Source organism: Phaenicophaeus curvirostris, unplaced genomic scaffold (assembly GCF_032191515.1).
Source record: "Phaenicophaeus curvirostris isolate KB17595 unplaced genomic scaffold, BPBGC_Pcur_1.0 scaffold_615, whole genome shotgun sequence".
Taxonomy (NCBI): Eukaryota; Metazoa; Chordata; class Aves; order Cuculiformes; family Cuculidae; genus Phaenicophaeus; species Phaenicophaeus curvirostris.
Genome location: NW_027207142.1, coordinates 1,591 through 28,626, shown reverse-complemented (window position 1 = coordinate 28,626; position 27,036 = coordinate 1,591). Strand labels below are relative to the sequence as shown.

Here is a 27,036-nt window from a genome sequence, read left to right as displayed (position 1 = left end):
CCACCCCCTCCTTCGCCCCCCCCCTCCTCTCTGGTGGTGGGGGGGGGGGGGCGCTCGGCGAGGAGGGGGGGGTCCTCTCTCGGGGTGGGGGGGGGGGGGCTGCGCTCGTCCTCGTAGGCCAAGCGGGAGTAAGCGAAGGGGGGGTCCTGCCCCCCCCCCGAACCCCAATTCTTGGTGTCCCCCCCCCTCCCCCTCCTCATAACCCCCCCCCCAAGACTCTCATAGAGGCCCGGGGGGGGCGGCGGGCCAGGGGGGTAGAAATGAAGGAGGAGGAGGAGGAGGGAGGGGAGGAGGGGGGGGGGTCCTGGAGGGGGTGGGGGGGCTGCTGCGGGGGCCCTGGGGACCCCCCCCCACCCCCAGCCCGGGTTTGGTGGTGGTGAGGGGGGGGGGGGGGGGCCCCCCCGGCTCAGCCCTTGGGGTTCGATGGGGCCGTAGAAGCGGTGGAAAGGGTGGGGGGGGGGGGCGGGGGGGGCGCCGGGGGGGGGGAGGGGTGGAGTGGGGGGGGGGAGGAGGGGAGGGGAGGGAGGGGTGGGGGTGGGGGGGGGCGGCGGGGGAGGGGGAGGGGGGGGGTGTCCTCGGCGCTGCAGCAGCGATAGATGCCCTGGAGGGGGGGGGGGGGACATCTGTCTGTCCCCATGTCCCCATGTCCCCCCCCATCCTCATGTCTCCATCCCCCCCCATGTCCCCCCCACCCCCATGTCCCCAGGTCCCCCCATCCCTTTGTGCCCCCCCCCCCCATGTCTCCTCACCTCCATGTCCCCCCAGGTCCCCACGATGTCCCCATGATGTCCCCATGTCCCCATCTCCCCCCATGTCTCCTCACCCCGATCTCCTCCCAGGTCCCCAGGATGTCCCCATGAGTCCCCATGATGTTCCCATGATGTCTCCATGTCCCCATGGTGTCCCCACGTCCCATCTCCCCCATGTCTCCTCACCCCAATCTCCTCCCAGGTCCCCAGGATGTCCCCATGATGCCCTCATGATGTTCCCATGATGTCCCCATGTCCCATGATGTCCCCATGTCCCCATCTCCCCCCATGTCTCCTCACCCCGATCTCCTCCCAGGTCTCCAGGATGTCCCCATGATGTCCCCACGATGTTCTCATGATGTCCCCATGTCCCATCTGTCCCCACGTCCTCATCTCCCCCATGTCTCCTCACCTCTATGTCCCCCCAGGTCCCCAGGATGTCCCCATGATGTCCCCATGTCCCCATCTCCCCCCATGTCTCCTCACCCCGATCTCCTCCAGGTCCCCATCTGTCCCCATGTCCCATCTCCCCCATGTCTCCTCACCCCTATCTCCTCCATGTCCCCAGGATGTCCCCATGTCCCCATGTCCCCCCATGTCTCCTCACCTCTATGTCCCTCCAGGTTCCCATGATGTCCCCCATGTCCCCATGATGTCCCCATGTCCCCATGATGTCCCCATGTCCCATCTCCCCCCATGTCTCCTCACCCCTATCTCCTTCCAGGTTCCCACGATGTCCCCATGTCCCCATCTCCCCCCATGTCTCCTCACTCCTATCTCCCTCCAGGTCCCCACGATGTCCCCATGTCCCCCCATGTCTCCTCACCTCTATGTCCCCCCAGGTTCCCATGATGTCTCCATGATGTCCCCATGGTGTCTCCATGATGTCCCCATGTCCCCATGTCCCCATCTCCCCCCATCTCTCCTCACCCCGATCTCCTCCCAGGTCCCCAGGATGTCCCCATGATGTCCTCATGATGTTCCCATGATGTCCCCATGTCCCCATCTGTCCTCATGTCCCCATCTCCCCCCATATCTCCTCAACCCTATCTCCCTCCAGGTCCCCACGATGTCCCCATGTCCCCATCTCCCCCCATCTCTCCTCACCCCAATCTCCTCCCAGGTCCCCAGGAAGTCCCCATGATGTCCTCATGATGTTCCCATGATGTCCCCATGTCCCCATCTCCCCCCATGTCCCCATCTCCCCCCATCTCTCCTCACCCCTATCTCCTCCCATGTCCCCAGGATGTCCCCATGTCCCCATCTCCCCCCATGTCTCCTCACTCCTATCTCCCTCCATGTCCCCACGATGTCCCCATGTCCCCCCATGTCTCCTCACCTCTATGTCCCCCCAGGTTTCCATGATGTCTCCATGATGTCCCCACGATGTCCCCATGTCCCCATCTCCCCCCATCTCTCCTCACCCCTATCTCCTCCCAGATCCCCAGGATGTCCCCATGATGCCCTCATGATGTCCCCATGATGTCCTCATGATGTTCCCATGATGTCCCCATGTCCCCATCTGTCCCCATGTCCCCATCTGCCCCCATGTCTCCTCATCCCTATCTCCTCCCAGGTCCCCAGGATGTCCCCATGATGTCCCCATGATGTTCCCATGATGTCCCCATGATGTTCTCATGATGTCCCCATGTCCCCATCTGTCCCCATGTCCCCCCAGTGTCCTCATCTCCCCCCATGTCTTCTCACCTCTATGTCCCCCCAGGTCCCCATGATGTCCCCATGTCCCCATCTCCCCCCATATCTCCTCACCCCGATCTCCTCCCAGGTTCCCACAACGTCCCCATGATGCCCTCATGATGTCCCCATGATGTTCTCATGATGTTCCCATGTCCCCATCTCCCCCCACGTCCCCATCTCCCCCCATATCTCCCCACCCCGATCTCCTCCCAGGTCCCCAGGATGTCCCCCTGTCCCCGTGTCCCCCTGTCCCCATGATGTCCCCGTACCCTGCTGAAGGCCAGGAGGCACCTCAGCCTCCCGGGCGCCCCGAGGCGCCGCCGCCGCAGCCTCCAGTGCAGGAGATGCTCCCAAGCGAAGACCAGGAGGCTGAGGCCCATGGCCACCAGCAGCATGTAGAAGACGCCTGCCATGTTCTCGATGTCCAGCTTGGAGCTCATCACCTCCAGCTTCTCCTGGTGGCAGATCCCCGACAGCCACAGGCGTTCCAGCATCTCGATCTCGTCTGGGGAGAGGGGGTGGAGGGGTCATCTGAGGGGGGAGGGTGTCATCTCAGGGGGTTTAGGGTCATCTCAGATGGGTTAGGGGTCATCTCAGGGGGTTTAGGGTCATCTTAGATGGGTTAGGGGTCATCTCAGGGGGTTTAGGGTCATCTCAGATGGGTTAGGGGTCATCTCAGGGGGTTTTGGGGTCATCTCAGATGGGTTGGGGGTCATCTTAGGGGTCTTAGGGATCATCTCAGATGGGTTGGGGGTCATTTCAGGGGGTTTAGGGGTCATCTTGGGGGTTTTGGGGTCATCTCAGATGGGTCTGGGGTCATCTCAGATGGGTCTGGGTTCATCTCAGGGGGTTTAGGGGTCATCTCAGGGCATTGGAGGTCATCTCAGGGGGTTTTGGGGTCATCTCAGATGGGTTAAGGGTCATCTTAGATGTGTTGGGGTCATCTCAGATGGGTTGGGGGTCATCTCAGGGGGTTTAGGGGTCATCTCAGATGGGTTGGGGGTCATCTCAGGGGGTTTTGGGGTCATCTCAGATGGGTTAAGGGTCATCTCAGATGGGTTTGGGGTCATCTCAGGGGGTTTAGGGGTCATCTTGGGGGTTTAGGGGTCATCTCAGATGGGTTGGGGGTCATCTTAGGGGTCTTACGGGTCATCTCAGATGGGTTGGGGGTCATTTCAGGGGGTTTAGGGGTCATCTTGGGGGTTTTGGGGTCATCTCAGATGGGTCTGGGTTCATCTCAGGGGGTTTAGGGATCATCTCAGGGCATTGGAGGTCATCTCAGGGGGTTTAGGGTCATCTCAGATGGGTTAGGGGTCATCTCAGGGGGTTTTGGGGTCATCTCAGATGGGTTAAGGGTCATCTTAGATGTGTTGGGGTCATCTTAGACGGGTTTGGGGACATCTCAGGGGGTTTAGGGGTCATCTCAGATGGGTTGGGGGTCATCTCAGGGGGTTTTGGGGTCATCTCAGATGGGTTAAGGGTCATCTTAGATGTGTTTGGGTCATCTCAGATGGGTTGGGGTCATCTCAGGGGGTTTAGGCGTCATCTCAGGGCATCGGAGGTCATCTCAGAGGGTTTAGGGGTCATCTCAGATGGGTTTGGGGTCATCTCAGGGGGTTTTGGGGTCATCTCAGATGGGTTGGGGGTCATCTTAGGGGTCTTAGGGGTCATCTCAGATGGGTTGGGGGTCATCTCAGGGGGTTTAGGGGTCATCTCAGATGGGTTAAGGGTCATCTTAGATGTGTTGGGGTCATCTCAGATGGGTTGGGGGTCATCTCAGGGGGTTTAGGGGTCATCTCAGATGGGTTGGGGGTCATCTCAGGGGGTTTAGGGGTCATCTCAGATGGGTTGGGGGTCATCTCAGGGGGTTTAGGGGTCATCTTGGGGGTTTTGGGGTCATCTCAGATGGGTCTGGGTTCATCTCAGGGGGTTTAGGGGTCATCTCAGATGGGTTGGGGGTCATCTCAGGGGGTTTAGGGGTCATCTCAGGGCATTGGAGGTCATCTCAGGGGGTTTAGGGGTCATCTCAGATGGGTTTGGGGGTCATCTCAGGGGGTTTAGGGGTCATCTCAGATGGGTTTGGGGGTCATCTCAGGGGGTTTAGGGGTCATCTCAGATGGGTTAGAGGTCATCTCAGGGGGTTTAGGGTCATCTCAGATGGGTTGGGGGTCATCTCAGGGGGTTTAGGGGTCATCTCAGGGGGTTTTGGGGTCATCTCAGAGCATTGGAGGTCATCTCAGGGGGTTTAGGGTCATCTCAGATGGGTTAAGGGTCATCTTAGATGTGTTGGGGTCATCTCAGGGGGTTTAGGGGTCATCTCAGGGCATTGGAAGTGATCTCAGGGGGTTTAGGGGTCATCTCAGATGGGTTAGGGGTCATCTCAGGGGGTTTAGGGGTCATCTCAGGGCATTGGAGGTCATCTCAGGGGGTTTAGGGGTCATCTCAGACGGGTTGGGGGTCATCTCAGGGGGTTTAGGGGTCATCTCAGATGGGTTAAAGGTCATCTTAGATGTGTTGGGGTCATCTCAGATGGGTTTGGGGTCATCTCAGGGGGTTTAGGGGTCATCTCAGATGGGTTAAGGGTCATCTTGGGGGTTTAGGGGTCATCTCAGATGGGTTTGGGTTCATCTCAGGGGGTTTAGGGGTCATCTCAGATGGGTTAGGGGTCATCTCAGGGGGTTTTGGGGTCATCTCAGATGGGTTAAGGGTCATCTTAGATGTGTTGGGGTCATCTCAGATGGGTTTGGGGTCATCTCAGATGGGTTTGGGGTCATCTGAGGGGGTTTAGGGGTCATCTCAGGGGGTTATGGGGTCATCTCAGGGCATCGGAGGTCACCTCGGAGGGTTTAGGGGTCATCTCAGATGGGTTAGGGGTCATCTCAGGGGGTTTAGGGGTCATCTCAGGGCATTGGAGGTCATCTCAGGGGGTTTAGGGTCATCTCAGATGGGTTAGCGGTCATCTCAGGGGGTTTTGGGGTCATCTCAGGGGGTTTAGGGGTCATCTCAGATGGGTTTGAAGGTCATCTCAGGGGGTTTAGGGGTCATCTCAGATGGGTTAGGGGTCATCTCAGGGGGTTTAGGGGTCATCTCAGGGCATTGGAGGTCATCTCAGGGGGTTTAGGGTCATCTTAGATGTGTTGGGGTCATCTCAGATGGGTTGGGGGTCATCTCAGGGGGTTTAGGGGTCATCTCAGATGGGTTTGAAGGTCATCTCAGGGGGTTTAGGGGTCATCTCAGATGGGTTGGGGGTCATCTCAGGGGGTTTTGGAGTTATCTCAGATGGGTTAAGGGTCATCTTAGATGTGTTGGGGTCATCTCAGATGGGTTTGGGGTCATCTCAGGGGGTTTAGGGGTCATCTCAGGGCATTGGAGGTCATCTCAGGGGGTTTAGGGGTCATCTCAGATGGGTTTGGGGTCATCTCAGGGGGTTTAGGGGTCATCTCAGATGGGTTAAGGGTCATCTTAGATGTGTTGGGGTCATCTCAGATGGGTTTGGGGTCATCTCAGGGGGTTTAGGGGTCATCTCAGGGCATTGGAGGTCATCTCAGGGGGTTTAGGGGTCATCTCAGATGGGTTTGGGGTCATCTCAGGGGGTTTAGGGGTCATCTCAGATGGGTTAAGGGTCATCTTAGATGTGTTGGGGTCATCTCAGATGGGTTTGGGGTCATCTCAGGGGGTTTAGGGGTCATCTTGGGGGTTTAGGGGTCATCTCAGATGGGTTGGGGGTCATCTCAGGGGGTTTAGGGTCATCTCAGATGGGTTGGGGGTCATCTTAGGGGTTTAGGGGTCATCTCAGATGGGTTAAGGGTCATCTTAGATGTGTTGGGGTCATCTCAGATGGGTTTGGGGTCATCTCAGGGGGTTTAGGGGTCATCTCAGGGGGTTTAGGGGTCATCTCAGGGCATCGGAGGTCACCTCGGAGGGTTTAGGGGTCATCTCAGATGGGTTGGGGGTCATCTCAGGGGGTTTAGGGGTCATCTCAGGGCATTGGAGGTCATCTCAGGGGGTTTAGGGGTCATCTCAGATGGGTTAAGGGTCATCTTAGATGTGTTGGGGTCATCTCAGATGGGTTTGGGGTCATCTCAGGGGGTTTAGGGGTCATCTCAGATGGGTTGGGGGTCATCTTAGGGGTTTAGGGGTCATCTCAGATGGGTTAAGGGTCATCTTAGATGTGTTGGGGTCATCTCAGATGGGTTTGGGGTCATCTCAGTTGGGTTTGGGGTCATCTCAGGGGGTTTAGGGGTCATCTCAGGGCATTGGAGGTCATCTCAGGGGGTTTAGGGGTCATCTCAGCTGGCTTGGGGGTCATGGAGGGCCTCCCAGTCCCTCCCAGTCCCCACCGTCGCCCAGGAGCTGGAGCAGGGCGAGGTCCACGGGGCGTTTCCAGCGGGAGCCGCGCTGGAGGGCGATGCCGTAGCCCGTGGAGGCGAAGACCTTGCCCGAGCCGATGGTCACCAGCTTGCAGCCCTCCTCCTTGCGCGCCATGTAGTTGAGCACCGCCGCGTCGTAGATGAAGGCGTCCAGCTTCCTGCGGCCACCACCACGTCGGCCACCAGGACCTCGGCGGGGGGGGTTGCCGAGCCCACCCACCCTCGCCCGGGGCCACCAGAAGCAACCTCTGGCCACCAGGACCCCATCCCTGGTCACCAAACGGCTGCCGTGGCCACCAAAAGCCTCCCGTGGCCACCAGGACCCTCCCAGCCATGGTCACTAGGATCCATCCGTGGTCACCAGGACCCTTCCATGGCCACCAGAACCCTTCCATGGCCACCAAGACTCTTCCATGGCCACCAGGAACCACCCATTCATGGCCACCAAGCCCACCCATGGCCACCAAACCTCTTCCATGGCCACCAGAACCCTTCCATGGCCACCAAGACCCTTCCACGGCCACCAGGAACCACATATTCATGGCCACCAAGCCCACTCGTGGCCACCAAACCACTTCCATGGCCACCAGGACCCTTCCATGGCCACCAAGACCCTTCCATGGCCACCAGGACCCTTCCACGGCCAACAGGAACCACATATTTGTGGCCACCAAGCCCACTCGTGGCCACCAAACCTCTTCCATGGCCACCAAGACTCATCCATGGCCACCAAACCACTTCCACGGCCACCAGAACCCACCCACAGCCAACAGGAACCACATATTCATGGCCACCAAGCCCACCTATGGCCACCAGGACTCATCCATGGCCACCAAGACCCATCCATGGCCACAAAGACCCATCCATGGCCTCCAGAACCCATCCACAACCACCAGGAACCACCCATTCATGGCCACCAAGACTCATCCATGGCCACCAAGACCCTTCCATGGCCACCAAGACCTTTCCATGGCCACCAAGACCCATCCATGGCCAACAGGAACCACCCATTCATGGCCACCAAGCCCACTCGTGACCACCAAACCTCTTCCATGGCCACCAGGACCCATCCACGGCCACCAGAACCCATCCATGGCCACCAGGAACCACACATTCATGGCCACCAAACCACTTTCATGGCCACCAAGACCCATCCATGGCCACAAAGACCCATCCATGGCCTCCAGAACCCATCCACGGCCAGCAGGAACCACCCATTCATGGCCACCAAGACTCATCCATGGCCACCAAACCTCTTCCATGGCCACCAAGACCCATCCATGGCCTCCAGAACCCATCCACAGCCAGCAGGAACCACCCATTCATGGCCACCAAGCCCACCCGCGGCCACCAAACCTCTTCCATGGCCACCAGAACCCATCCACGGCCACCAGGAACCAGCTATTCATGGCCACCAAGACCCATCCATGGCCACCAAACCTCTTCCATGGCCACCAGAACCCATCCACGGCCAACAGGAACCACATATTCATGGCCACCAAGCCCACCCATGGCCACCAAACCTCTTCCATAGCCACCAGAACCCATCCATGGCCAACAGGAACCACATATTCATGGCCACCAAGCCCACTCGTGGCCACCAAACCACTTCCATGGCCACCAGGACCCTTCCCTGGCCACCAAGACCCATCCATGGCCACCAAACCACTTCCATGGCCAACAGGAACCACCCATTCATGGCCACCAAGCCCACCTGTGGCCACCAAACCTCTTCCATGGCCACCAGAACCCTTCCATGGCCACCAGAACCCATCCATGGCCAACAGGAACCACATATTCATGGCCACCAAGCCCACTCGTGGCCACCAAACCTCTTCCATGGCCACCAGGACCCTTCCATGGCCACCAGAACCCTTCCATGGCCACCAAGACCCTTCCACGGCCAACAGGAACCACATATTCATGGCCACCAAGCCCACTCGTGGCCACCAAACCTCTTCCATGGCCACCAGGACCCATCCACGGCCACCAGAACCCATCCACGGCCACCAGGAACCACACATTCATGGCCACCAAACCACTTTCATGGCCACCAAGACCCATCCATGGCCACCAAGACCCATCCATGGCCTCCAGAACCCATCCACAGCCACCAGGAACCACCCATTCATGGCCACCAAGCCCACTCGTGGCCACCAAACCTCTTCCATGGCCACCAGGACCCATCCACGGCCACCAAACCTCTTCCATGGCCACAAAGACCCATCCATGGCCTCCAGAACCCATCCATGGCCACCAGGAACCAGCTATTCATGGCCACCAAGACTCATCCATGGCCACCAAACCTCTTCCATGGCCACCAGGACCCATCCACGGCCACCAAACCTCTTCCATGGCCACCAGAACCCATCCATGGCCAACAGGAACCACCCATTCATGGCCACCAAGACCCATCCATGGCCACCAAACCTGTTCCATGGCCATCAAGACTCATCCATGGCCACCAAACATCTTCCATGGCCACCAAGACTCATCTATGGCCTCCAGAACCCATCCACGGCCACCAGGAACCAGCTATTCATGGCCACCAAGACTCATCCATGGCCACCAAACCTCTTCCATGGCCACCAAGACTCATCCATGGCCACCAAACGTCTTCCATGGCCACCAAGACTCATCTATGGCCTCCAGAACCCATCCACGGCCAGCAGGAACCACCTATTCATGGCCACCAAACTACTTCCATGGCCACCAAGACCCATCCATGGCCACCAAACCTCTTCCATGGCCACCAAGACTCATCCATGGCCACCAAACGTCTTCCATGGCCACCAAGACTCATCTATGGCCTCCAGAACCCATCCACGGCCAGCAGGAACCACCTATTCATGGCCACCAAACTACTTCCATGGCCACCAAGACCCATCCATGGCCACCAAGACTCATCCATGGCCTCCAAACCTCTTCCATGGCCACCAGGACCCTTCCATGGCCACCAAGACCCTTCCATGGCCACCAGAACCCATCCACGGCCAGCAGGAACCACCTATTCATGGCCACCAAGACTCATCCATGGCCACCAAACCTCTTCCATGGCCACCAAGACTCATCCATGGCCACCAAACCTCTTCCATGGCCACCAGGACCCCCCCATGGCCACCAGGACCCCCCCATGGCCACCAGCAGGCCCCCACGTACCCGGTCTTGAGGTGGTGCAGGGCGTCCTCCACGCCGCGCTGGTTGTAGCGGACCATGTAGCTGTGCATGTCGGGGTAGTTGCTGCGGATGTTCTTCTCGGTGCTGCCGTTGGGCACCGTCCCGAACTTGAGGGGCGGGTACTGCTCCTGCGGGCGCTGGAACTGCCCCGGCCGTCAGCCACCGGCCACCCCCCGACCTCCAGGGACACCCGGGGGACCTCCAGGGACACCCGGGGACCTCCAGGGACATCTATGGACCTCCAGGAACATCTATGGACCTCCAGGAACACCCAGGAACCTCCAGGAACCAGCCCCCATGGGTCTTCAGGAACACCCATGGACCTCCAGGGACACCCAGGGACCTCCAGGAACACCCATGGACCTCCAGGGACCAGCCCCCATGGGTCTCCAGGAACACCCATGGACCTCCAGGAACACCCAGGGACCTCCAGGGACACCCAGGGACCTCCAGGAACACCCATGGACCTCCAGGGACACCCAGGGACCTCCAGGGACACCCTGTGTCCTCATGACCCCCCATGTCCCCCATGTCCTCCATGTCCTCCATATCTCCATGTCCCCCCATGTCCCCCATGTCCTCCACATCCTCCATATCTCCATGTCCCTCCATGTCCTCCACGTCCTCCATATCTGCATGTCCCTCCATGTCCCCCACGTCCTCCATGTCTTCCATATCTCCATGTCCCCCCATGTCCTCCATGTCCTCCACGTCCTCCATATCTCCATGTCCCCCCATGTCCTCCACGTCCTCCACATCCTCCATATCTCCATGTCCCTCCATGTCCTCCACGTCCTCCACATCCTCCATATCTCCATGTCCCCCTGTGTCCCCTCCATGTCCCCCACATCCTCCACGTCCTCCATATCTCCACGTCCCCCACGTCCTCCACATCCTCCATATCTCCACGTCCCCCACGTCCTCCACGTCCTCCAGATCTCCACGTCCCCCCGATGTCCCCGTGGGGGGTACCTTGCGGTCACTCAGCCCGGAGACGGTGTCCACGTACTCCTCCTGGATCATGAAGGCGGCCAGGTTGGCCGTGTAGCTGGCGAGGAAGATGACGGCGAAGAAGGCCCAGACCAGCACCATGATCTTGCTGGTGGTGCCCTTGGGGTTCTCCACCGGCACCGAGTTGTTGAAGACCAGGGCCCACAGCAGCCAGATGGACTTCCCGATGGTGAAGGTGGAACCTCCGGCGCCTGCGGACACGGACGGGGACACCAAGGGATGGGGCCACCAAGGGATGGAGACCATGGAGGGACAGGGATGGGGCCACCAAGGGTTGGAGGGACAGGGATGGGGCCACCAAGGGATGGAGACCATGGAGGGACAGGGATGGGGACACCAAGGGTTGGGGACCATGGAGGGACAGGGATGGGGTCTCCAAGGCTTGGGGACCATGGAGGGACAGGGATGGGGTCTCCAAGGGTTGGGGACCATGGAGGGACAGGGATGGGGTCTCCAAGGCTTGGGAACCATGGAGGGACAGGGATGGGGACACCAAGGGTTGGGGACCATGGAGGGACAGGGATGGGGTCTCCAAGGGATGGAGGGACAGGGATGGGGTCTCCAAGGCTTGGGGACCATGGAGGGACAGGGATGGGGTCTCCAAGGCTTGGGGACCATGGAGGGACAGGGATGGGGTCTCCAAGGGTTGGGGACCATGGAGGGACAGGGATGGGGTCTCCAAGGGTTGGGGACCATGGAGGGACAGGGATGGGGTCTCCAAGGCTTGGGGACCATGGAGGGACCCTCCTGGGGCCACTCACGCTGGCCGCTGGCCAGGCTGCGGTTGTAGCCCCCAGGGCTGAAGTACTCGAAGATGAAGACGGTGACGGCCACCACCGTGAGGCACATGACGAACATCATCACCCACACGGCCGGGCTGTAGGGCTCTGGGGACACCAGGACGTCACCGTCAAGGGGTGGGGGGGGTGACCACGGAGGGTCCCCAGGGCCACCCCCTCGGCATGGGGACATCTCCACCTCCTAAGGCCCCATGTCGCCCCGAGTCCCCCATGTCCCCATGTCCCACCAAGTCCCCATCTCTTCCCATGTCCCCAAGTCCTCCGTGTCCTCATGTCCCACCATGTCCTCATGTGCCCCCATGTCCTCATCTCCCCCCATGTCCCCATGTCCCTCATGTCCCACCATGTCCCCATGTCCCCCCAAGTCCCCCACATCCCCATGTCCCATCAAATCCTCATCTCCCACCATGTCCCCAAGTCCTCCATGTCCTCATGTCCCACCATGTCCTCATGTCCCCATGTCCTCATGTCCCACCACGTCCACCAAGTCCTCATCTCCCCCCATGTTCCCCCATGTCCCCCATGTCCTCATGTCCCACCATGTCCACCAAGTCTCTATCTCCCCTCATGTCCCCCCATGTCCCCATCTCCCACCACATCCCCATGTTCCCCATGTCCCCTCATGTCCCACCATGTCCCCATGTCCCCCATGTCCACCAAGTCCCCATGTCCTCCTGTGTCCTAATGTCCCACCATGTCCCCAAGTCCCCCATGTTCTCATGTCCCACCATGTCCCACCAAGTCCCCATCTCCCCCCACGTCCCCATGTCCCATCAAGTCCTCATCTCCCCCCGTGTCCCCCATGTCCCCCATGTCCCCATGTCCCCCAGGTTCTCATGTCCCACCATGTCCCACCAAGTCCTCATCTCCCCCCCTGTCCCCAAGTCCTCCATGTCCACCAAGTCTCCATCTCCCCCCATGTCCCCCCATGTCCTCATCTCCCACCACATCCCCATGTTCCCCGTGTCCCCTCATGTCCCACCATGTCCCCACGTCCACCAAGTCCCCATGTCCTCCTGTGTCCTCAAGTCCTCGTGTCTCCCCATGTCCCCAAGTCCCCCAAGTTCTCATGTCCCACCATGTCCCACCAAGTCCCCATCTCCCCCCATGTCCCCATGTCCCATCAAGTCCTCATCTCCCCCCATGTCCCCAAGTCCCCCATGTCCCCAAGTCCCCCATGTCCTCATGTCCCACCATGTCCCCATGTCCCCCCAAGTCCCCCACATCCCCACGTCCCACCAAGTCCTCATCTCCCCCCACGTCCCCATGTCCCACCACATCCTCATGTCCCCATCTCCTCCCATGTCCCCCATGTCCACCAAGTCCTCATCTCCCCCCATGTCCCCATGTCCCCCATGTCCTCATGTCCCACCATGTCCACCAAGTCTCCATCTCCCCTCGTGTCCCCCCCATGTCCCCATCTCCCACCACATCCCCATGTTCCCCGTGTCCCCTCATGTCCCACCATGTCCCCATGTCCACCACGTCCACCAAGTCCCCATGTCCTCCTGTGTCCTCGTGTCCCACCACATCCCCAAGTCCCCCAGGTTCTCATGTCCCACCATGTCCCACCAAGTCCCCATCTCCCCCCACATCCCCATGTCCCATCAAGTCCTCATGTCCCACCATGTCCCCCATGTCCCACCATGTCCCCATGTCCCCCGTGTCCCCATGTCCCCCCCCCCAGTACCCAGGAAGGCCGAGGGGGACACGGTTCCGTTGCTCCTGGACACCATCACGCTGATCCCGGTCTCCACGAAGGGGACGGAGAAGTCGATGATCTCGGAACGTTCCTCGTTAATGGTTAACGAGCCAATGGCCATGTCCGCGCGACGGTAGAACACCTGCAAGGGGGTGGACAGGGGGTTTTGGGGGGGGCGGGGGGGTCTCCACGAACCCCAAAACTACAGGGGGGGTCTCCTTGGACCCCTAGATCCCTCATGGATCACGGTGGTGGCTTCTCCCCACCCCTTGGTCCCCTCCTTGCACCCTCAGCTCTCCCCAACTCTGAGGGCTCCCCTCAAAGTTGAGGTTCTCCCCAAGTTTGGAGGCATCTCCATGAACCCCCAAATTGGGGGGTGTCTCTCCCTGAAGCCCTGGATCCCCCAAAGATGGTGGTGGCTTCTCCCCACCCTTTGGTCCCACCACCTTCTGGAGCTCCCTCCTTGCCCCCTCGCTTCCTTCCGCCTCGGGGGTCCCCTCCTGGCCCCCTCCAAGGTGGTTTTTGGGGTGTCCCCTGGCCCAACCTCTCCGACCATCCCGTTCCAGACGCCGTCGATCTTCTTGCCGTGTTTGCCGTTGGTCACCAGGTAGAGGTCGTAGGTGAAGCCCACGCTGCGCGCCAACCGCTTGAGGATGTCGATGCAGAAGCCCTTGCAGCACTTCTTCTCCAGGAGGGGCACCTCAGCTGGGGCGCTGGGGGGGACCCCCCGACATCAGCGGGGACACCCCAAGGTCTTGGGGACACCCCCCCACCCCGCGAGCCCAACCCCTAGGGTGGTGAGGACGCCCCAAGGTCAATGGAGAACCTTCAAGGTGGTGAGGACACCCCCAAGGTGTTGGGGACCCCCCCCCACACCAAAAACCCTGGGGAGATCCTCAAGGTGGTGGAGACACCCCCAAGGTGATGGGGACACCTCAAGGTGATGGGGACACCTCAGGGTGGTGGGAACACCTCAAGGTGATGGGGACATCCCCAAGGTGATGGGGACATCCCCATGGTGGTGGGAACACCTCAAGGTGATGGGGACACGTCAGGGTGATGAGGACACCTCAAGGTGATGAGGACACCTCAAGGTGATGGGGACGTCCCCATGGTGGTGGGGACACCTCAAGGTGATGGGGACACCTCAAGGTGGTGGGGACACCTCAGGGTGATGGGGACACCTCAGGGTGGTGGGGACACCTCAGGGTGATGGGGACACCTCAGGGTGATGGGGACGTCCCCATGGTGGTGGGGACACCTCAAGGTGATGGGGACACCTCAGGGTGGTGGGGACACCTCAGGGTGATGGGGATGTCCCCATGGTGGTGGGAACACCTCAAGGTGATGGGGACACCTCAGGGTGATGGGGACACCTCAGGGTGATGAGGACATCCCCATGGTGGTGGGGACACCTCAGGGTGGTGGGGACACCTCAGGGTGATGGGGACACCCCCGTGGTGGCAGTAGAGGTGGGAAAGGAGCCCCAATCCCTCCCAGTAGCCCCCCAGTGCCTCCCAGTGCTCCCAGTAACGGCCCTGGGCCTCCCAGTAACACCCAGTCCTTCCTGGCTCTGGAGGGGGTTGGGGACACTTGGTGGCTCTGGAGGGGGTCGGGTTGGGTTGAGGTGGGTTGGGGACACTTGGGGACACTCGGTGGCTCTGGAGGGGGTTGGGTTGGGGACAGTTGGTGGCTCTGGAGGTGGTTGAGTTGAGTTGGGTTGAGTTGGGTTGAGTTGGGTTGAGTTGAGTTGGGTTGGGTTGGAGACACTTGGTGGCTCTGGAGGGGGTTGGGTTGGGGACAGTTGGTGGCTCTGGAGGTGGTTGAGTTGAGTTGGGTTGAGTTGGGTTGAGTTGGGTTGAGTTGAGTTGGGTTGGGTTGGAGACACTTGGTGGCTCTGGAGGGGGTTGGGTTGGGGACAGTTGGTGGCTCTGGAGGGGGTTGAGTTGAGTTGGGTTGAGTTGGGTTGAGTTGGGTTGAGTTGAGTTGGGTTGGGTTGGAGACACTTGGTGGCTCTGGAGGGGGTTGGGTTGGGGACAGTTGGTGGCTCTGGAGGGGGTTGGGTTGGGGACACTGGGTGGCTCTGGAGGGGGTTGGGTTGGGTTGGGTTGGGGACACTTGGGGACACTCGGTGGCTCTGGAGGGGGTTGGTTCGGGTTGGGTTGGGTTGGGGACACTTGGGGACACTCGGTGGCTCTGGAGGAGGGGGTTGGGTTGGAGACAGTTGGTGGCTCTGGAGGGGGTCGGGTTGGGTTGAGTTGGGTTGGGGACACTCGGTGGCTCTGAAGGTGGTTGAGTTGGGTTGAGTCGAGTTGGGTTGGGTTGGAGACACTCGGTGGCTCTGGAGGGGGTTGGGTTGGGGGCAGTTGGTGGCTCTGGAGGTGGTTGGGTTGGGTTGAGTTGGGTTGGGGACACTTGGGGACACTCGGTGGCTCTGGAGGGGGTTGGGTTGGGGGCAGTTGGTGGCTCTGGAGGGGGTTGAGTTGGGTTGGGTTGGGGACACTCGGTGGCTCTGAAGGTGGTAGAGTTGGGTTGGGTTGGAGACAGTTGGTGGCTCTGAAGGTGGTTGAGTTGGGTTGAGTTGAGTTGGGCTGGGTTGGAGACACTTGGTGGCTCTGGAGGGGGTTGGGTTGGGGGCAGTTGGTGGCTCTGGAGGTGGTTGGGTTGGGTTGAGTTGGGTTGGGGACACTTGGGGACACTCGGTGGCTCTGGAGGGGGTTGGGTTGGGGACAGTTGGTGGCTCTGGAGGGGATTGAGTCTAGTTGGGGACACTCAGTGGCTCTGAAGGTGGTTGAGTTCGGTTGAGTTGAGTTGGGTTGGAGACAGTTGGTGGCTCTGGAGGGGGTTGGGTTGAGTTGGGTTGGGGACAGTTGGTGGCTCTGGAGGGGGTTGGGTTGAATTGGGTTGGGGACAGTTGGTGGCTCTGGAGGTGGTTGAGTTGGGTTGGGTTGAGTTGGGTTGGGTTGGAGACACTCGGTGGCTCTGGAGGGGGTTGGGTTGGGGACACTTGGTGGCTCTGGAGGGGTTCGGGTTGGGTTGAGTTGGGTTGGGGACACTTGGGGACACTCGGTGGCTCTGGAGGGGGTTGGGTTGGGGACAGTTGGTGGCTCTGGAGGGGGTTGAGTTGGGTTGAGTTGAGTTGAGTTGGGTTGGGGACAGTTGGTGGCTCTGGAGGTGGTTGAGTTGGGTTGGGTTGAGTTGGGTTGGGGACAGTTGGTGGCTCTGGAGGGGGTTGGGTTGGGTTGGGGACACTCGGTGGCTCTGGAGGTGCTTGGGTTGGGTTGAGGTGGGTTGGGGACACCTGGGGACACTCGGTGGCTCTGGAGGGGGTTGGGTTGGGGACACTCGGTGGCTCTGAAGGTGGTTGAGTTGGGTTGAGTTGAGTTGGGTTGGAGACAGTTGGTGGTTCTGGAGGGGGTTGAGTTGGGTTGGGTTGGGGACACTTGGTGGCTCTGGAGGTGGTTGAGTTGGGTTGAGTTGAGTTGGGTTGAGTTGAGTTGGGTTGGGTTGGAGACACTCGGTGGCTCTGGAGGGGGTTGGGTTGGGGACACTCGGTGGCTCTGAAGGTGGTTGAGTTGGGTTGAGTTGAGTTGGGTTGGAGACAGTTGGTGGTTCTGGAGGGGGTTGGGTTGAGTTGGGTTGGGGACACTTGGTGGCTCTGGAGGTGGTTGAGTTGGGTTGGGTTGGAGACAGTTGGTGGCTCTGGAGGGGGTCGGGTTGGGTTGAGTTGGGTTGGGGACACTCGGTGGCTCTGAAGGTGGTTGGGTTGGGTTGAGTTGAGTTGGGTTGGGTTGGAGACACTCGGTGGCTCTGGAGGGGGTTGGGTTGGGGACAGTTGGTGGCTCTGGAGGTGCTTGGGTTGGGTTGAGGTGGGTTGGGGACACCTGGGGACACTCGGTGGCTCTGGAGGGGGTTGGGTTGGAGACACTTGGTGGCTCTGAAGGTGGTTGAGTTGAGTTGAGTTGGGTTGGGGACAGTTGGTGGCTCTGGAGGGGGTCGGGTTGGGTTGGGTTGGGGACACTTGGGGACACTCGGTGGCTCTGGAGGGGGTTGGGTTGGGGACAGTTGGTGGCTCTGAAGGTGGTTGAGTTGAGTTGGGTTGGAGACAGTTGGTGGCTCTGGAGGGGGTTGGGTTGAGGACACTCGGTGGCTCTGAAGGTGGTTGAGTTGGGTTGAGTTGAGTTGGGTTGGGGACAGTTGGTGGCTCTGAAGGTGGTTGAGTTGGGTTGAGTTGAGTTGGCTTGGGTTGGAGACACTCGGTGGCTCTGGAGGGGGTTGGGTTGGGGACAGTTGGTGGCTCTGGAGGGGGTCAGGTTGGGTTGAGTTGGGTTGGGGACACTCGGTGGCTCTGGAGGGGGTCGGGTTGGGTTGAGTTGGGTTGGGGACACTCGGTGGCTCTGAAGGTGGTTGAGTTGGGTTGGGGACAGTTGGTGGCTCTGAAGGTGGTTGAGTTGGGTTGGGTTGGAGACAGTTGGTGGCTCTGGAGGGGGTTGGGTTGAGTTGGGTTGGGGACACTCGGTGGCTCTGAAGGTTGTTGAGTTGGGTTGGGTTGAGTTGGGGACACTTGGTGGCTCTGGAGGTGGCTGAGTTGGGTTGGGTTGGGTTGGGTTGGGTTGGGTTGGGTTGGAGACACTCGGTGTCTCTGGAGGGGGTTGGGTTGGGGACACTCGGTGGCTCTGGAGGGGGTTGGGTTGGGTTGAGTTGGGTTGGGGACACTTGGGGACACTCGGTGGCTCTGGAGGGGGTTGGGTTGGGGACACTGGGTGGCTCTGAAGGTGGTTGAGTTGAGTTGGGTTGAGTTGGGTTGGGTTGGAGACAGTTGGTGGCTCTGAAGGTGGTTGAGTTGAGTTGGGTTGAGTTGGGTTGGGTTGGAGACAGTTGGTGGCTCTGAAGGTGGTTGAGTTGGGTTGAGTTGAGTTGGGTTGAGTTGGGTTGGGGACAGTTGGTGGCTCTGGAGGTGGTTGAGTTGGGTTGAGTTGAGTTGAGTTGGGTTGGGGACACTCAGTGGCTCTGGAGGTGGTTGAGTTGGGTTGGGGACACTCAGTGGCTCTGGAGGTGGTTGAGTTGAGTTGAGTTGAGTTGAGTTGAGTTGAGTTGGGTTGGGTTGGGTTGGGGACACTCGGTGGCTCTGAAGGTGGTTGAGTTGGGTTGGGTTGGAGACAGTTGGTGGCTCTGGACGTGGTTGAGTTGCGTTGGGTTGGGGACACCTGGTGGCCAGCGGGCACCTCCAGAGCTTCTTGGCCACCTCCGAAGCGCTTGGACCTCCCCCTCCCCTTCCCCCCCAGGTCCTCACCTGTCGGTGCGGTTGAGCTGGCGGCGGCAGGGGACGGAGTCGCGGATGCAGGTGCCGGTGGTGGGGTCGATGTTCTCCACGATGACGAAGGGACGTTCCTCCAGCGTGGCCACCCGCAGGTGCTGCCCGTCCGGCACCGGCTGCAGGAAGCGTCCGTAGCGCGACCACGCCGGGTACTTGAGACGCAGGCGCCGCTGCTCCCAGCTGCCCACCTGGGGGGCGAGGGGGGTGGTGGAACCCGTGGGGACGAGCCAAGGACCCCACGGGGACAACGGGAATGGGTGGGAGCCATGGGAGAACCCAACGGTGTCATGGGATGAGGAGGACGGTGGCTCCATGGGACAACAGGAATGGGTGGAAGCCATGGGAGAACCCTACGGCGCCATGGGATGAGGAGAACGGTGGCCCCATGGGACCATGGGAATGGGTGGAAGCCATGGGAGAACCCTACGGCGTCATGGGATGAGGAGAACGGTGGCTCCATGGGACCATGGGAATGGGTGGAAGCCATGGGAGAACCCTACGGCGTCATGGGATGAGGAGAACGGTGGCTCCATGGGACAACAGGAATGGGTGGAAGCCATGGGAGAACCCTACGGCGTCATGGGATGAGGAGAATGGTGGCTCCATGGGACCATGGGAATGGGTGGAAGCCATGGGGACAACCCAAGGACACCAAGGGGACCATGGGAATAGGTGGAGCTCATGGGGACAACTCAATGGACCCTCACCACCTCCCAGTTGCGCTCCTTGTTGAGGGAGATGACGACCAGCGAGGGGTTGACGAGGTAGCCGTCCTCATTAAAGGAGAAGTCCTTCTGCCCCCAGGTGATGTTCATGAAGTACCTGGGGAGGTGGCACCACCACGGGTTGGGTTGGGGTGGGGACAGTTGGGGTGGGGATGGTTGGGAGGTTCTAGAGATCCTTGGGGTTGAGTTGGGGAAGGTTGGGAGGTTCTAGAGATCCTTGGGGTTGGATTTGAGCTGGTTGGGAGGGTCTAGAGCTCCTCAGGATTGAGTCAGGGATGGTTGGGAAGTTCTAGAGATCCTCGGGGTTGGATTTGAGCTGGTTGGGAGGGTCTAGAGCTTCTTAAGATTGAGTCGGGGATGGTCGGGAGGTTCTAGAGATCCTTGGGGTTGGATTTGAGCTGGTTGGGAGGGTCTAGAGCTCCTCAGGATTGAGTTGGGGATGGTTGGGAGGTTCTAGAGATCCTTGGGGTTGGATTTGGGATGATTGGGAGGTTCTAGAGATCCTCGGGGTTGGATTTGAGCTGGTTGGGAGGGTCTAGAGCTCCTCAGGATTGAGTTGGGGATGGTTGGGAGGTTCTGGAGATGTTTGGGGTCGTGTTGGGGATGGTTGGGAGGTCATTGGGGTTGAGTTGGGGATGGTCGGGAGGTTCTAGACATCCTTGGGGTTGGATTTGGGATGATTGGGAGGTTCTAGAGATCCTCGGGGTTGGATTTGAGCTGGTTGGGAGGGTCTAGAGCTCCTTAGGATTGAGTAGTGGACGGTCGGGAGGTTCTGGAGACGTTTCGGGTGGTGTTGGGGATGGTTGGGAGGTCATTGGGGTTGAGTTGGGGATGGTTGGGAGGTTCTGGAGATCCTTGGGGTTGGATTTGGGATGATTGGGAGGGTCTAGAGCTCCTCAGGATTGAGTCTGGGATAGTCAGGAGGTTCTGGAGCTGGTTGGGGTTGGATTTGAGCTGGTTGGGAGGGTCTAGAGCTTCTTAAGATTGAGTCAGGGATGGTCGGGAGGTTCTAGAGATGTTTGGGGTGGTGTTGGGGATGGTTGGGAGGTCATTGAGGTTGAGTTGGGGATGGTCAGGAGGTTCTAGAGATCCTTGGGGTTGGATTTGGGATGATTGGGAGGTTCTAGAGATCCTCGGGGTTGGATTTGAGCTGGTTGGGAGGGTCTAGAGCTCCTCAGGATTGAGTCGGGGACGGTCGGGAGGTTCTAGAGATCCTTGGGGTTGGATTTGGGATGATTGGGAGGTTCTAGAGATCCTCGGGGTTGGATTTGAGCTGGTTGGGAGGGTCTAGAGCTCCTCAGGATTGAGTCAGGGATGGTCGGGAGGTTCTAGAGATGTTTGGGGTTGTGCTGGGGATGGTTGGGAGGTCATTGGGGTTGAGTTGGGGATGGTCGGGAGGTTCTAGAGATCCTTGGGGTTGGATTTGGGATGATTGGGAGGTTCTAGAGATCCTCGGGGTTGGATTTGAGCTGGTTGGGAGGGTCTAGAGCTTCTTAAGATTGAGTCAGGGATGGTCGGGAGGTTCTAGAGATCCTCGGGGTTGGATTTGAGCTGGTTGGGAGGGTCTAGAGCTCCTTAGGATTGAGTAGTGGACGGTCGGGAGGTTCTTGAGATGTTTGGGGCTGGATTTGAGCTGGTCGGGAGGTCCTGGAGAGCGGTGGGTCGGGGCCAAGGAGGCGGCCCCAGCGCTTACCGGTGGAGGTTGTCGTTGATCTGGGTGACGTTGGGCGCCCGGCAGTCGTTGTTGAACTCGGGGATGAAGCCGTAGTCGCGCAGCAGAGCCTCGGCGCCCTTGGCCACGATGGCCACCCCGTTGCGGACCCGGTGCTGGAGGTCGTCCCTCCAACCGGCCGAGAGGACGGCGAACAAGCCCGCGGGGAGATGTTCGGGCAGCTGCTCGCTGCCCCCGAGGTTGGTTCCCACCACGAACCAGATGTAACCGGGGCCGGCCAAACCGGCATCGCGAGCCGCCCTGAAGATGGCTTCGGCTTCTTCTCGCGAGCAGTAGAGGAGCCGGATCTGGGCGTTGACCTCCCGCAGCTGCCGGCGCAGCCGCGTCCCGTCGGGGTCGTCGGTCAAGTTGAGGGTGAGGACCCCTCGGTGCTCCCAACCGATGAAGCTGCTGTCGGTCAAGACCTCCACGTAGTCCACGAAGTCTTCGTAGCCGGGGAAGAGGGTGGTGACCACGGCGAAGGTCGTCCAGTCGTACTCCTCCAGCACCTCGAAGATCACCTGGAGCTGCTGCTCCGTGGACGAGCCCAGCTGGAGGAAGGTGGAGCCTTTCTCCTGCGGAGGGGAGCCGGGGGGGGGACAATGGGGCACGAGGGGCACAACCAGGGGGCCTTGGGACACGGGGGGGATCGGGGACAGTTGGGTTGGGTTGAGCTGGTGGCTCTAGACTTGGTTGGGTTGGGTTGAGGACAGTTGGTGGCTCTGGAGGTGGTTGGGTTGGGTTGGGTTGAGTTGAGTTGGTGGCTCTGGAGGGGGTTGGATTGGGTGAGGGACAGTTGGTGGCTCTGGAGGGGATTGGGTTGAGTTGGTGGCTCTGGAGGGGATTGGGTTGGGTTGGGTTGGGGACAGTTGGTGGCTCTGGAGGTGGTTGGGTTGGGGTGAAGACAGTTGGATTGAGTTGAGCTGGTGGCTCTGGAGGGGGTTGGATTGGGGACAGTTGGTGGCTCTGGAGGTGGTTGGGTTGGGGACAGTTGGTGGCTCTGGAGGGGGTTGGGCTGAGTTGGTGGCTCTAGAAACCATTGGGTTGGGTTGAGTTGGGGACAGTTGGTGGCTCTAGAGGTGGTTGGGTTGGGGTGAAGACAGTTGGATTGAGTTGAGTTGGTGGCTCTGGAGGGGGTTGGATTGGGGACAGTTGGTGGCTCTGGAGGGGGTTGGGTTGAGTTGGTGGCTCTAGAAACCGTTGGGTTGGGTTGAGTTGAGGACAGTTGGTGGCTCTAGAGGTGGTTGGGTTGGGTTGGTGGCTCTGGAGGTGGTTGGGTTGAGTTGGTAGGTGGCTCTAGAAACCATTGGGATGGGTTGGATTGGATTGAGTTGGGGACAATCGGTGGCTCTAGAGGTGGTTGGGTTGAGTTGATGGCTCTGAAGATGGTTGGGTTGGTGGCTCTGGAGGGGGTTGGGTTGAGTTGGGTTGGGTTGAGTAGGTGGCTCTGGAGGTGGTTGGGTTGGTGACTCTGGAGGTGGTTGAGTTGGGTTGGGTAGGGTAGGTGGCTCTGGAGGTGGTTGGGTTGGGTTGGTGGCTCTGGAGGTGGTTGAGTTGAGTTGGGTTGGGTTGGGTAGGTAGCTCTGGAGGTGGTTGAGTTGGGTTGAGTTGGTTTGAGCTGGTGGCTCTGGAGATGGTTGGGTTGGGTAGGTGGCTCTGGAGATGGTTGGGTTGGTGACTCTGGAGGTGGTTGAGTTGGGTTGGGTTGGTGGCTCTGGAGGTGGTTGAGTTCATGACTCTGGAGATGGTTGGGTTGGTGACTCTGGAGAAGGTTGGGTTGGGTTGGGTTGGTGGCTCTGGAGATGGTTTGGTTGGGTAGGTGGCTCTGGAGGTGGTTGAGTTCATGACTCTGGAGGTGGTTGGGTTGGGTTGGGTTGGGTCGGTGGCTCTGGAGGTGGTTGAGTTGGGTTGGGTAGGGTAGGTGGCTCTAGAGATGGTTGGGTTGGGTTGGTGGCTCTGGAGGTGGTTGAGTTCATGACTCTGGAGGTGGTTGGGTTGGGTTGGGTTGGGTAGGTGGCTCTGGAGGTGGTTGAGTTCATGACTCTGGAGGTGGTTGGGTTGGGTTGGGTTGGGTAGGTGGCTCTGGAGGTGGTTGAGTTCATGACTCTGGAGATGGTTGGGTTGGGTTGGGTTGGGTTGGGTTGGTGGCTCTGGAGATGGTTGGGTTGTTGGGTTGGGTTGGTGGCTCTGGAGGTGGTTGAGTTCATGACTCTGGAGATGGTTGGGTTGTTGGGTTGGTGGCTCTGGAGGTGGTTGAGTTCATGACTCTGGAGATGGTTGGGTTGGGTTGGGTTGGTGGCTCTGGAGGTGGTTGAGTTCATGACTCTGGAGATGGTTGGGTTGGGTAGGTGGCTCTGGAGGTGGTTGAGTTCATGACTCTGGAGATGGTTGGGTTGGGTTGGTGGCTCTGGAGGTGGTTGAGTTCATGACTCTGGAGATGGTTGGGTTGGGTTGGTGGCTCTGGAGATGGTTGGGTTGGGTTGGGTAGGTGGCTCTGGAGGTGGTTGAGTTCATGACTCTGGAGGTGGTTGGGTTGGGTTGGGTAGGTGGCTCTGGAGATGGTTGGGTTGGGTTGGGTTGGTGGCTCTGGAGATGGCTGGGTTGGGTTGGTGGCTCCTCACCTTGGGCGTGAGGACGATGGCGGCGCCGCCGTTGACGCCGATGATGGGCACCGAGGTCTGCGCCGAGATGAAGTCGAGGATGTGGGCCACGGCCTCGGAGCGCGTGTCGTCCTCGAAGACGACGCCGTGGATGCGCAGCGAGGAGAGGACGTCGCAGAGGCGCACGATCAGGCTCCGGGGGTTGGTGTCGTTGAGGAGGACGCCCACCGGGTTGACCTCCAAGGAGAAGTTGCGGAAGGCGGCCGGGGGCAGGCGGGGGCCGGCGGGGCCGTAGGAGGCGCCGCTCAAGATGACGGCGACGTTGAGCGAGCGCCGAGGCCCCTCGGGGGGCGGCGGCAGGAAGGGGCTGGCGCAGGCCAGGGCCAGCGCGAAGAGCATCCTGGTGGTGGCCACCAAGCCCACCGGGGTCATGGCGCCGCGCCCTGAGGGAAGCGGGGGCACCGTGGGACCATGGGGACGGGGGGAACCCATGGGACAACCCTACGGCGTCATGGGATGAGGAGGATGGTGGCTCCACGGGACCATGGGAATGGGTGGAAGCCATGGGAGAACCCTACGGCGCCATGGGGACCATGGGAATGGGTGGAAGCCATGGGAGAACCCTACGGCGTCATGGGATGAGGAGAATGGGACCATGGGAATGGGTGGAAGCCATGGGAGAACCCTACGGCGTCATGGGATGAGGAGAATGGGACCATGGGAATGGGTGGAAGCCATGGGAGAACCCAACGGCGCCATGGGATGAGGAGAATGGTGGCCCCATGGGACCATGGGAATGGGTGGAAGCCATGGGAGAACCCTACGGCGTCATGGGATGAGGAGGATGGTGGCTCCATGGGACCATGGGAATGGGTGGAAGCCATGGGAGAACCCTATGGCACCATGGGATGAGGAGAACGGTGGCCCCATGGGACCATGGGAATGGGTGGAAGCCATGGGAGAACCCTACGGCGTCATGGGATGAGGAGGATGGTGGCCCCATGGGACCATGGGAATGGGTGGAAGCCATGGGAGAACCCTACGGCGTCATGGGATGAGGAGGACGGTGGCTCCATGGGACCATGGGAATGGGTGGAAGCCATGGGAGAACCCTACGGCATCATGGGATGATGAGAATGGGACCATGGGAATGGGTGGAAGCCATGGGAGAACCCTACGGCATCATGGGATGAGGAGAACGGTGGCTCCATGGGACCATGGGAATGGGTGGGAGCCATGGGAGAACCCTACGGCATCATGGGATGAGGAGAATGGGACCATGGGAATGGGTGGAAGCCATGGGAGAACCCTACGGCGTCATGGGATGAGGAGGACGGTGGCTCCATGGGACCATGGGAATGGGTGGAAGCCATGGGAGAACCCTACGGCGTCATGGGATGAGGAGAACGGTGGCTCCATGGGACCATGGGAATGGGTGGAAGCCATGGGAGAACCCTACGGCGTCATGGGATGAGGAGAACGGTGGCTCCATGGGACCATGGGAATGGGTGGAAGCCATGGGAGAACCCAACGGCACCATGGGATGAGGAGAACGGTGGCCCCATGGGACCATGGGAATGGGTGGAAGCCATGGGAGAACCCTACGGCGTCATGGGATGAGGAGAACGGTGGCTCCATGGGACCATGGGAATGGGTGGAAGCCATGGGAGAACCCTACGGTGTCATGGGGACCATGGGAATGGGTGGAAGCCATGGGAGAACCCTACGGCGTCATGGGATGAGGAGGATGGTGGCTCCATGGGACCATGGGAATGGGTGGAAGCCATGGGAGAACCCTACAGCGTCATGGGGACCATGGGAATGGGTGGAAGCCATGGGAGAACCCTACGGCGTCATGGGATGAGGAGAACGGTGGCTCCATGGGACACTGGGAATGGGACCATGTCCCCAAGCCCCTCATGTCCCCATGTCCCCCCCCATGTCCCACTGTCCCCCATGTCCCCATCCCCCCCCATGTCCCCCCGTGTCCCCCCATGTCCCCTGTGTCCCCATGTCCCCCCCATGTCCCCATCTCCCCCATGTCCCTCATTTTCATATGTCCCCACCACGTCCCACTGTCCCCCATGTCCCCCCATGTCCCCCCATGTCCCCAAGCCCCTCATGTCCCCATGTCCCCCCATGTCCCCAACCCCCCCATGTCCCCCAGTGGCCCCCCATGTCCACCCCATGTCCCCATCTCCCCCATGTCCCTCATGTCCATATGTCCCCCCTATGTCCCACTGGCCCCCGTGTCCCCCCATGTCCCCAACCCCTCCATGTCCCCCCGTGTCCCCCCATGTCCCCAAGCCCCTCGTGTCCTCACATCCCCCCCATGTCCCCCATGTCCCCAACCCCCCCATGTCCCCCCATGTCCCCCCGTGTCCCCTCATCCCCCCCATGTCCCCCATGTCCCCAACCCCCCCATGTCCCCCCATGTCCCCCATGTCCCCATGGACCCCCATGTCCCCTTCTCCCCCATGTCCCCGTGTCCCCCCATGTCCCCAACCCCCCCATGTCCCCGTGTCCCCCCATGTCCCCCATGTCCCCAAACCCCCATATCCCCCATGTCCCCATCTCCCCCATGTCCCTCATGTCCATATGTCCCCCCTATGTCCCACTGTCCCCCATGTCCCCTCATGTCCCCCGTGTCCCCATGGCCCCCCCATGTCCCACTGTCCCCCATGTCCCCCATGTCCCCAACCCCCCCATGTCCCCCCGTGTCCCCCCATGTCCCCAAGCCCCTCGTGTCCCCACATCCCCCCCATGACCCCCATGTCCCCAACCCCCCCATGTCCCCCCCGTGTCCCCCCATGTCCCCAAGTCCCTCGTGTCCCCATGCCCCCCCCATGTCCCCCCATGTCCCCGTGTCCCCCATGTCCCCAACCCCCCCATGTCCCCCCATGTCCTCCCGTGTCCCCCCGTGTCCCCATCCCCCCCATGTCCCCCATATCCCCAACCCCCCCATGTCCCCCCGTGTCCCCCCATGTCCCCAAGCCCCTCATGTCCCCAACCCCCCCATGTCCCCCCGTGTCCCCAAGCCCCTCGTGTCCCCATGTCCCCCCCCATGTCCCCCCGTGTCCCCCCCCGTCCCCGTGTCCCCCCCAGCTCCTACCTGGCCCGTTCTGGGTCCCGGGGGGCTCGGCCTCATCTCAGCCACGATGGGGGGGGGGGGGGGG

The 27,036-nt window shown here is 60.5% G+C and overlaps 1 protein-coding gene across 1 annotated transcript; it reads right to left on the bottom strand.

Annotated features, from left to right (window-relative positions):
* Positions 1 to 406: 406 nt before the first annotated feature.
* On the bottom strand, positions 407 to 27,036 carry LOC138735243 (glutamate receptor ionotropic, NMDA 2D-like). The gene is made up of 13 exons (XM_069883148.1): positions 26,973 to 27,036; positions 23,882 to 24,303; positions 21,243 to 21,835; positions 19,532 to 19,646; positions 18,801 to 19,012; positions 14,052 to 14,220; positions 13,496 to 13,649; positions 11,767 to 11,892; positions 10,967 to 11,196; positions 9,977 to 10,137; positions 6,788 to 6,975; positions 2,717 to 2,952; positions 407 to 601 (listed from the first exon to the last, which is right to left on the bottom strand). The coding sequence occupies exons 2-13, from the start codon at positions 24,290 to 24,292 to the stop codon at positions 407 to 409; spliced, it is 2,790 nt and encodes a 929-aa protein (XP_069739249.1). The 5' UTR covers positions 24,293 to 24,303; positions 26,973 to 27,036.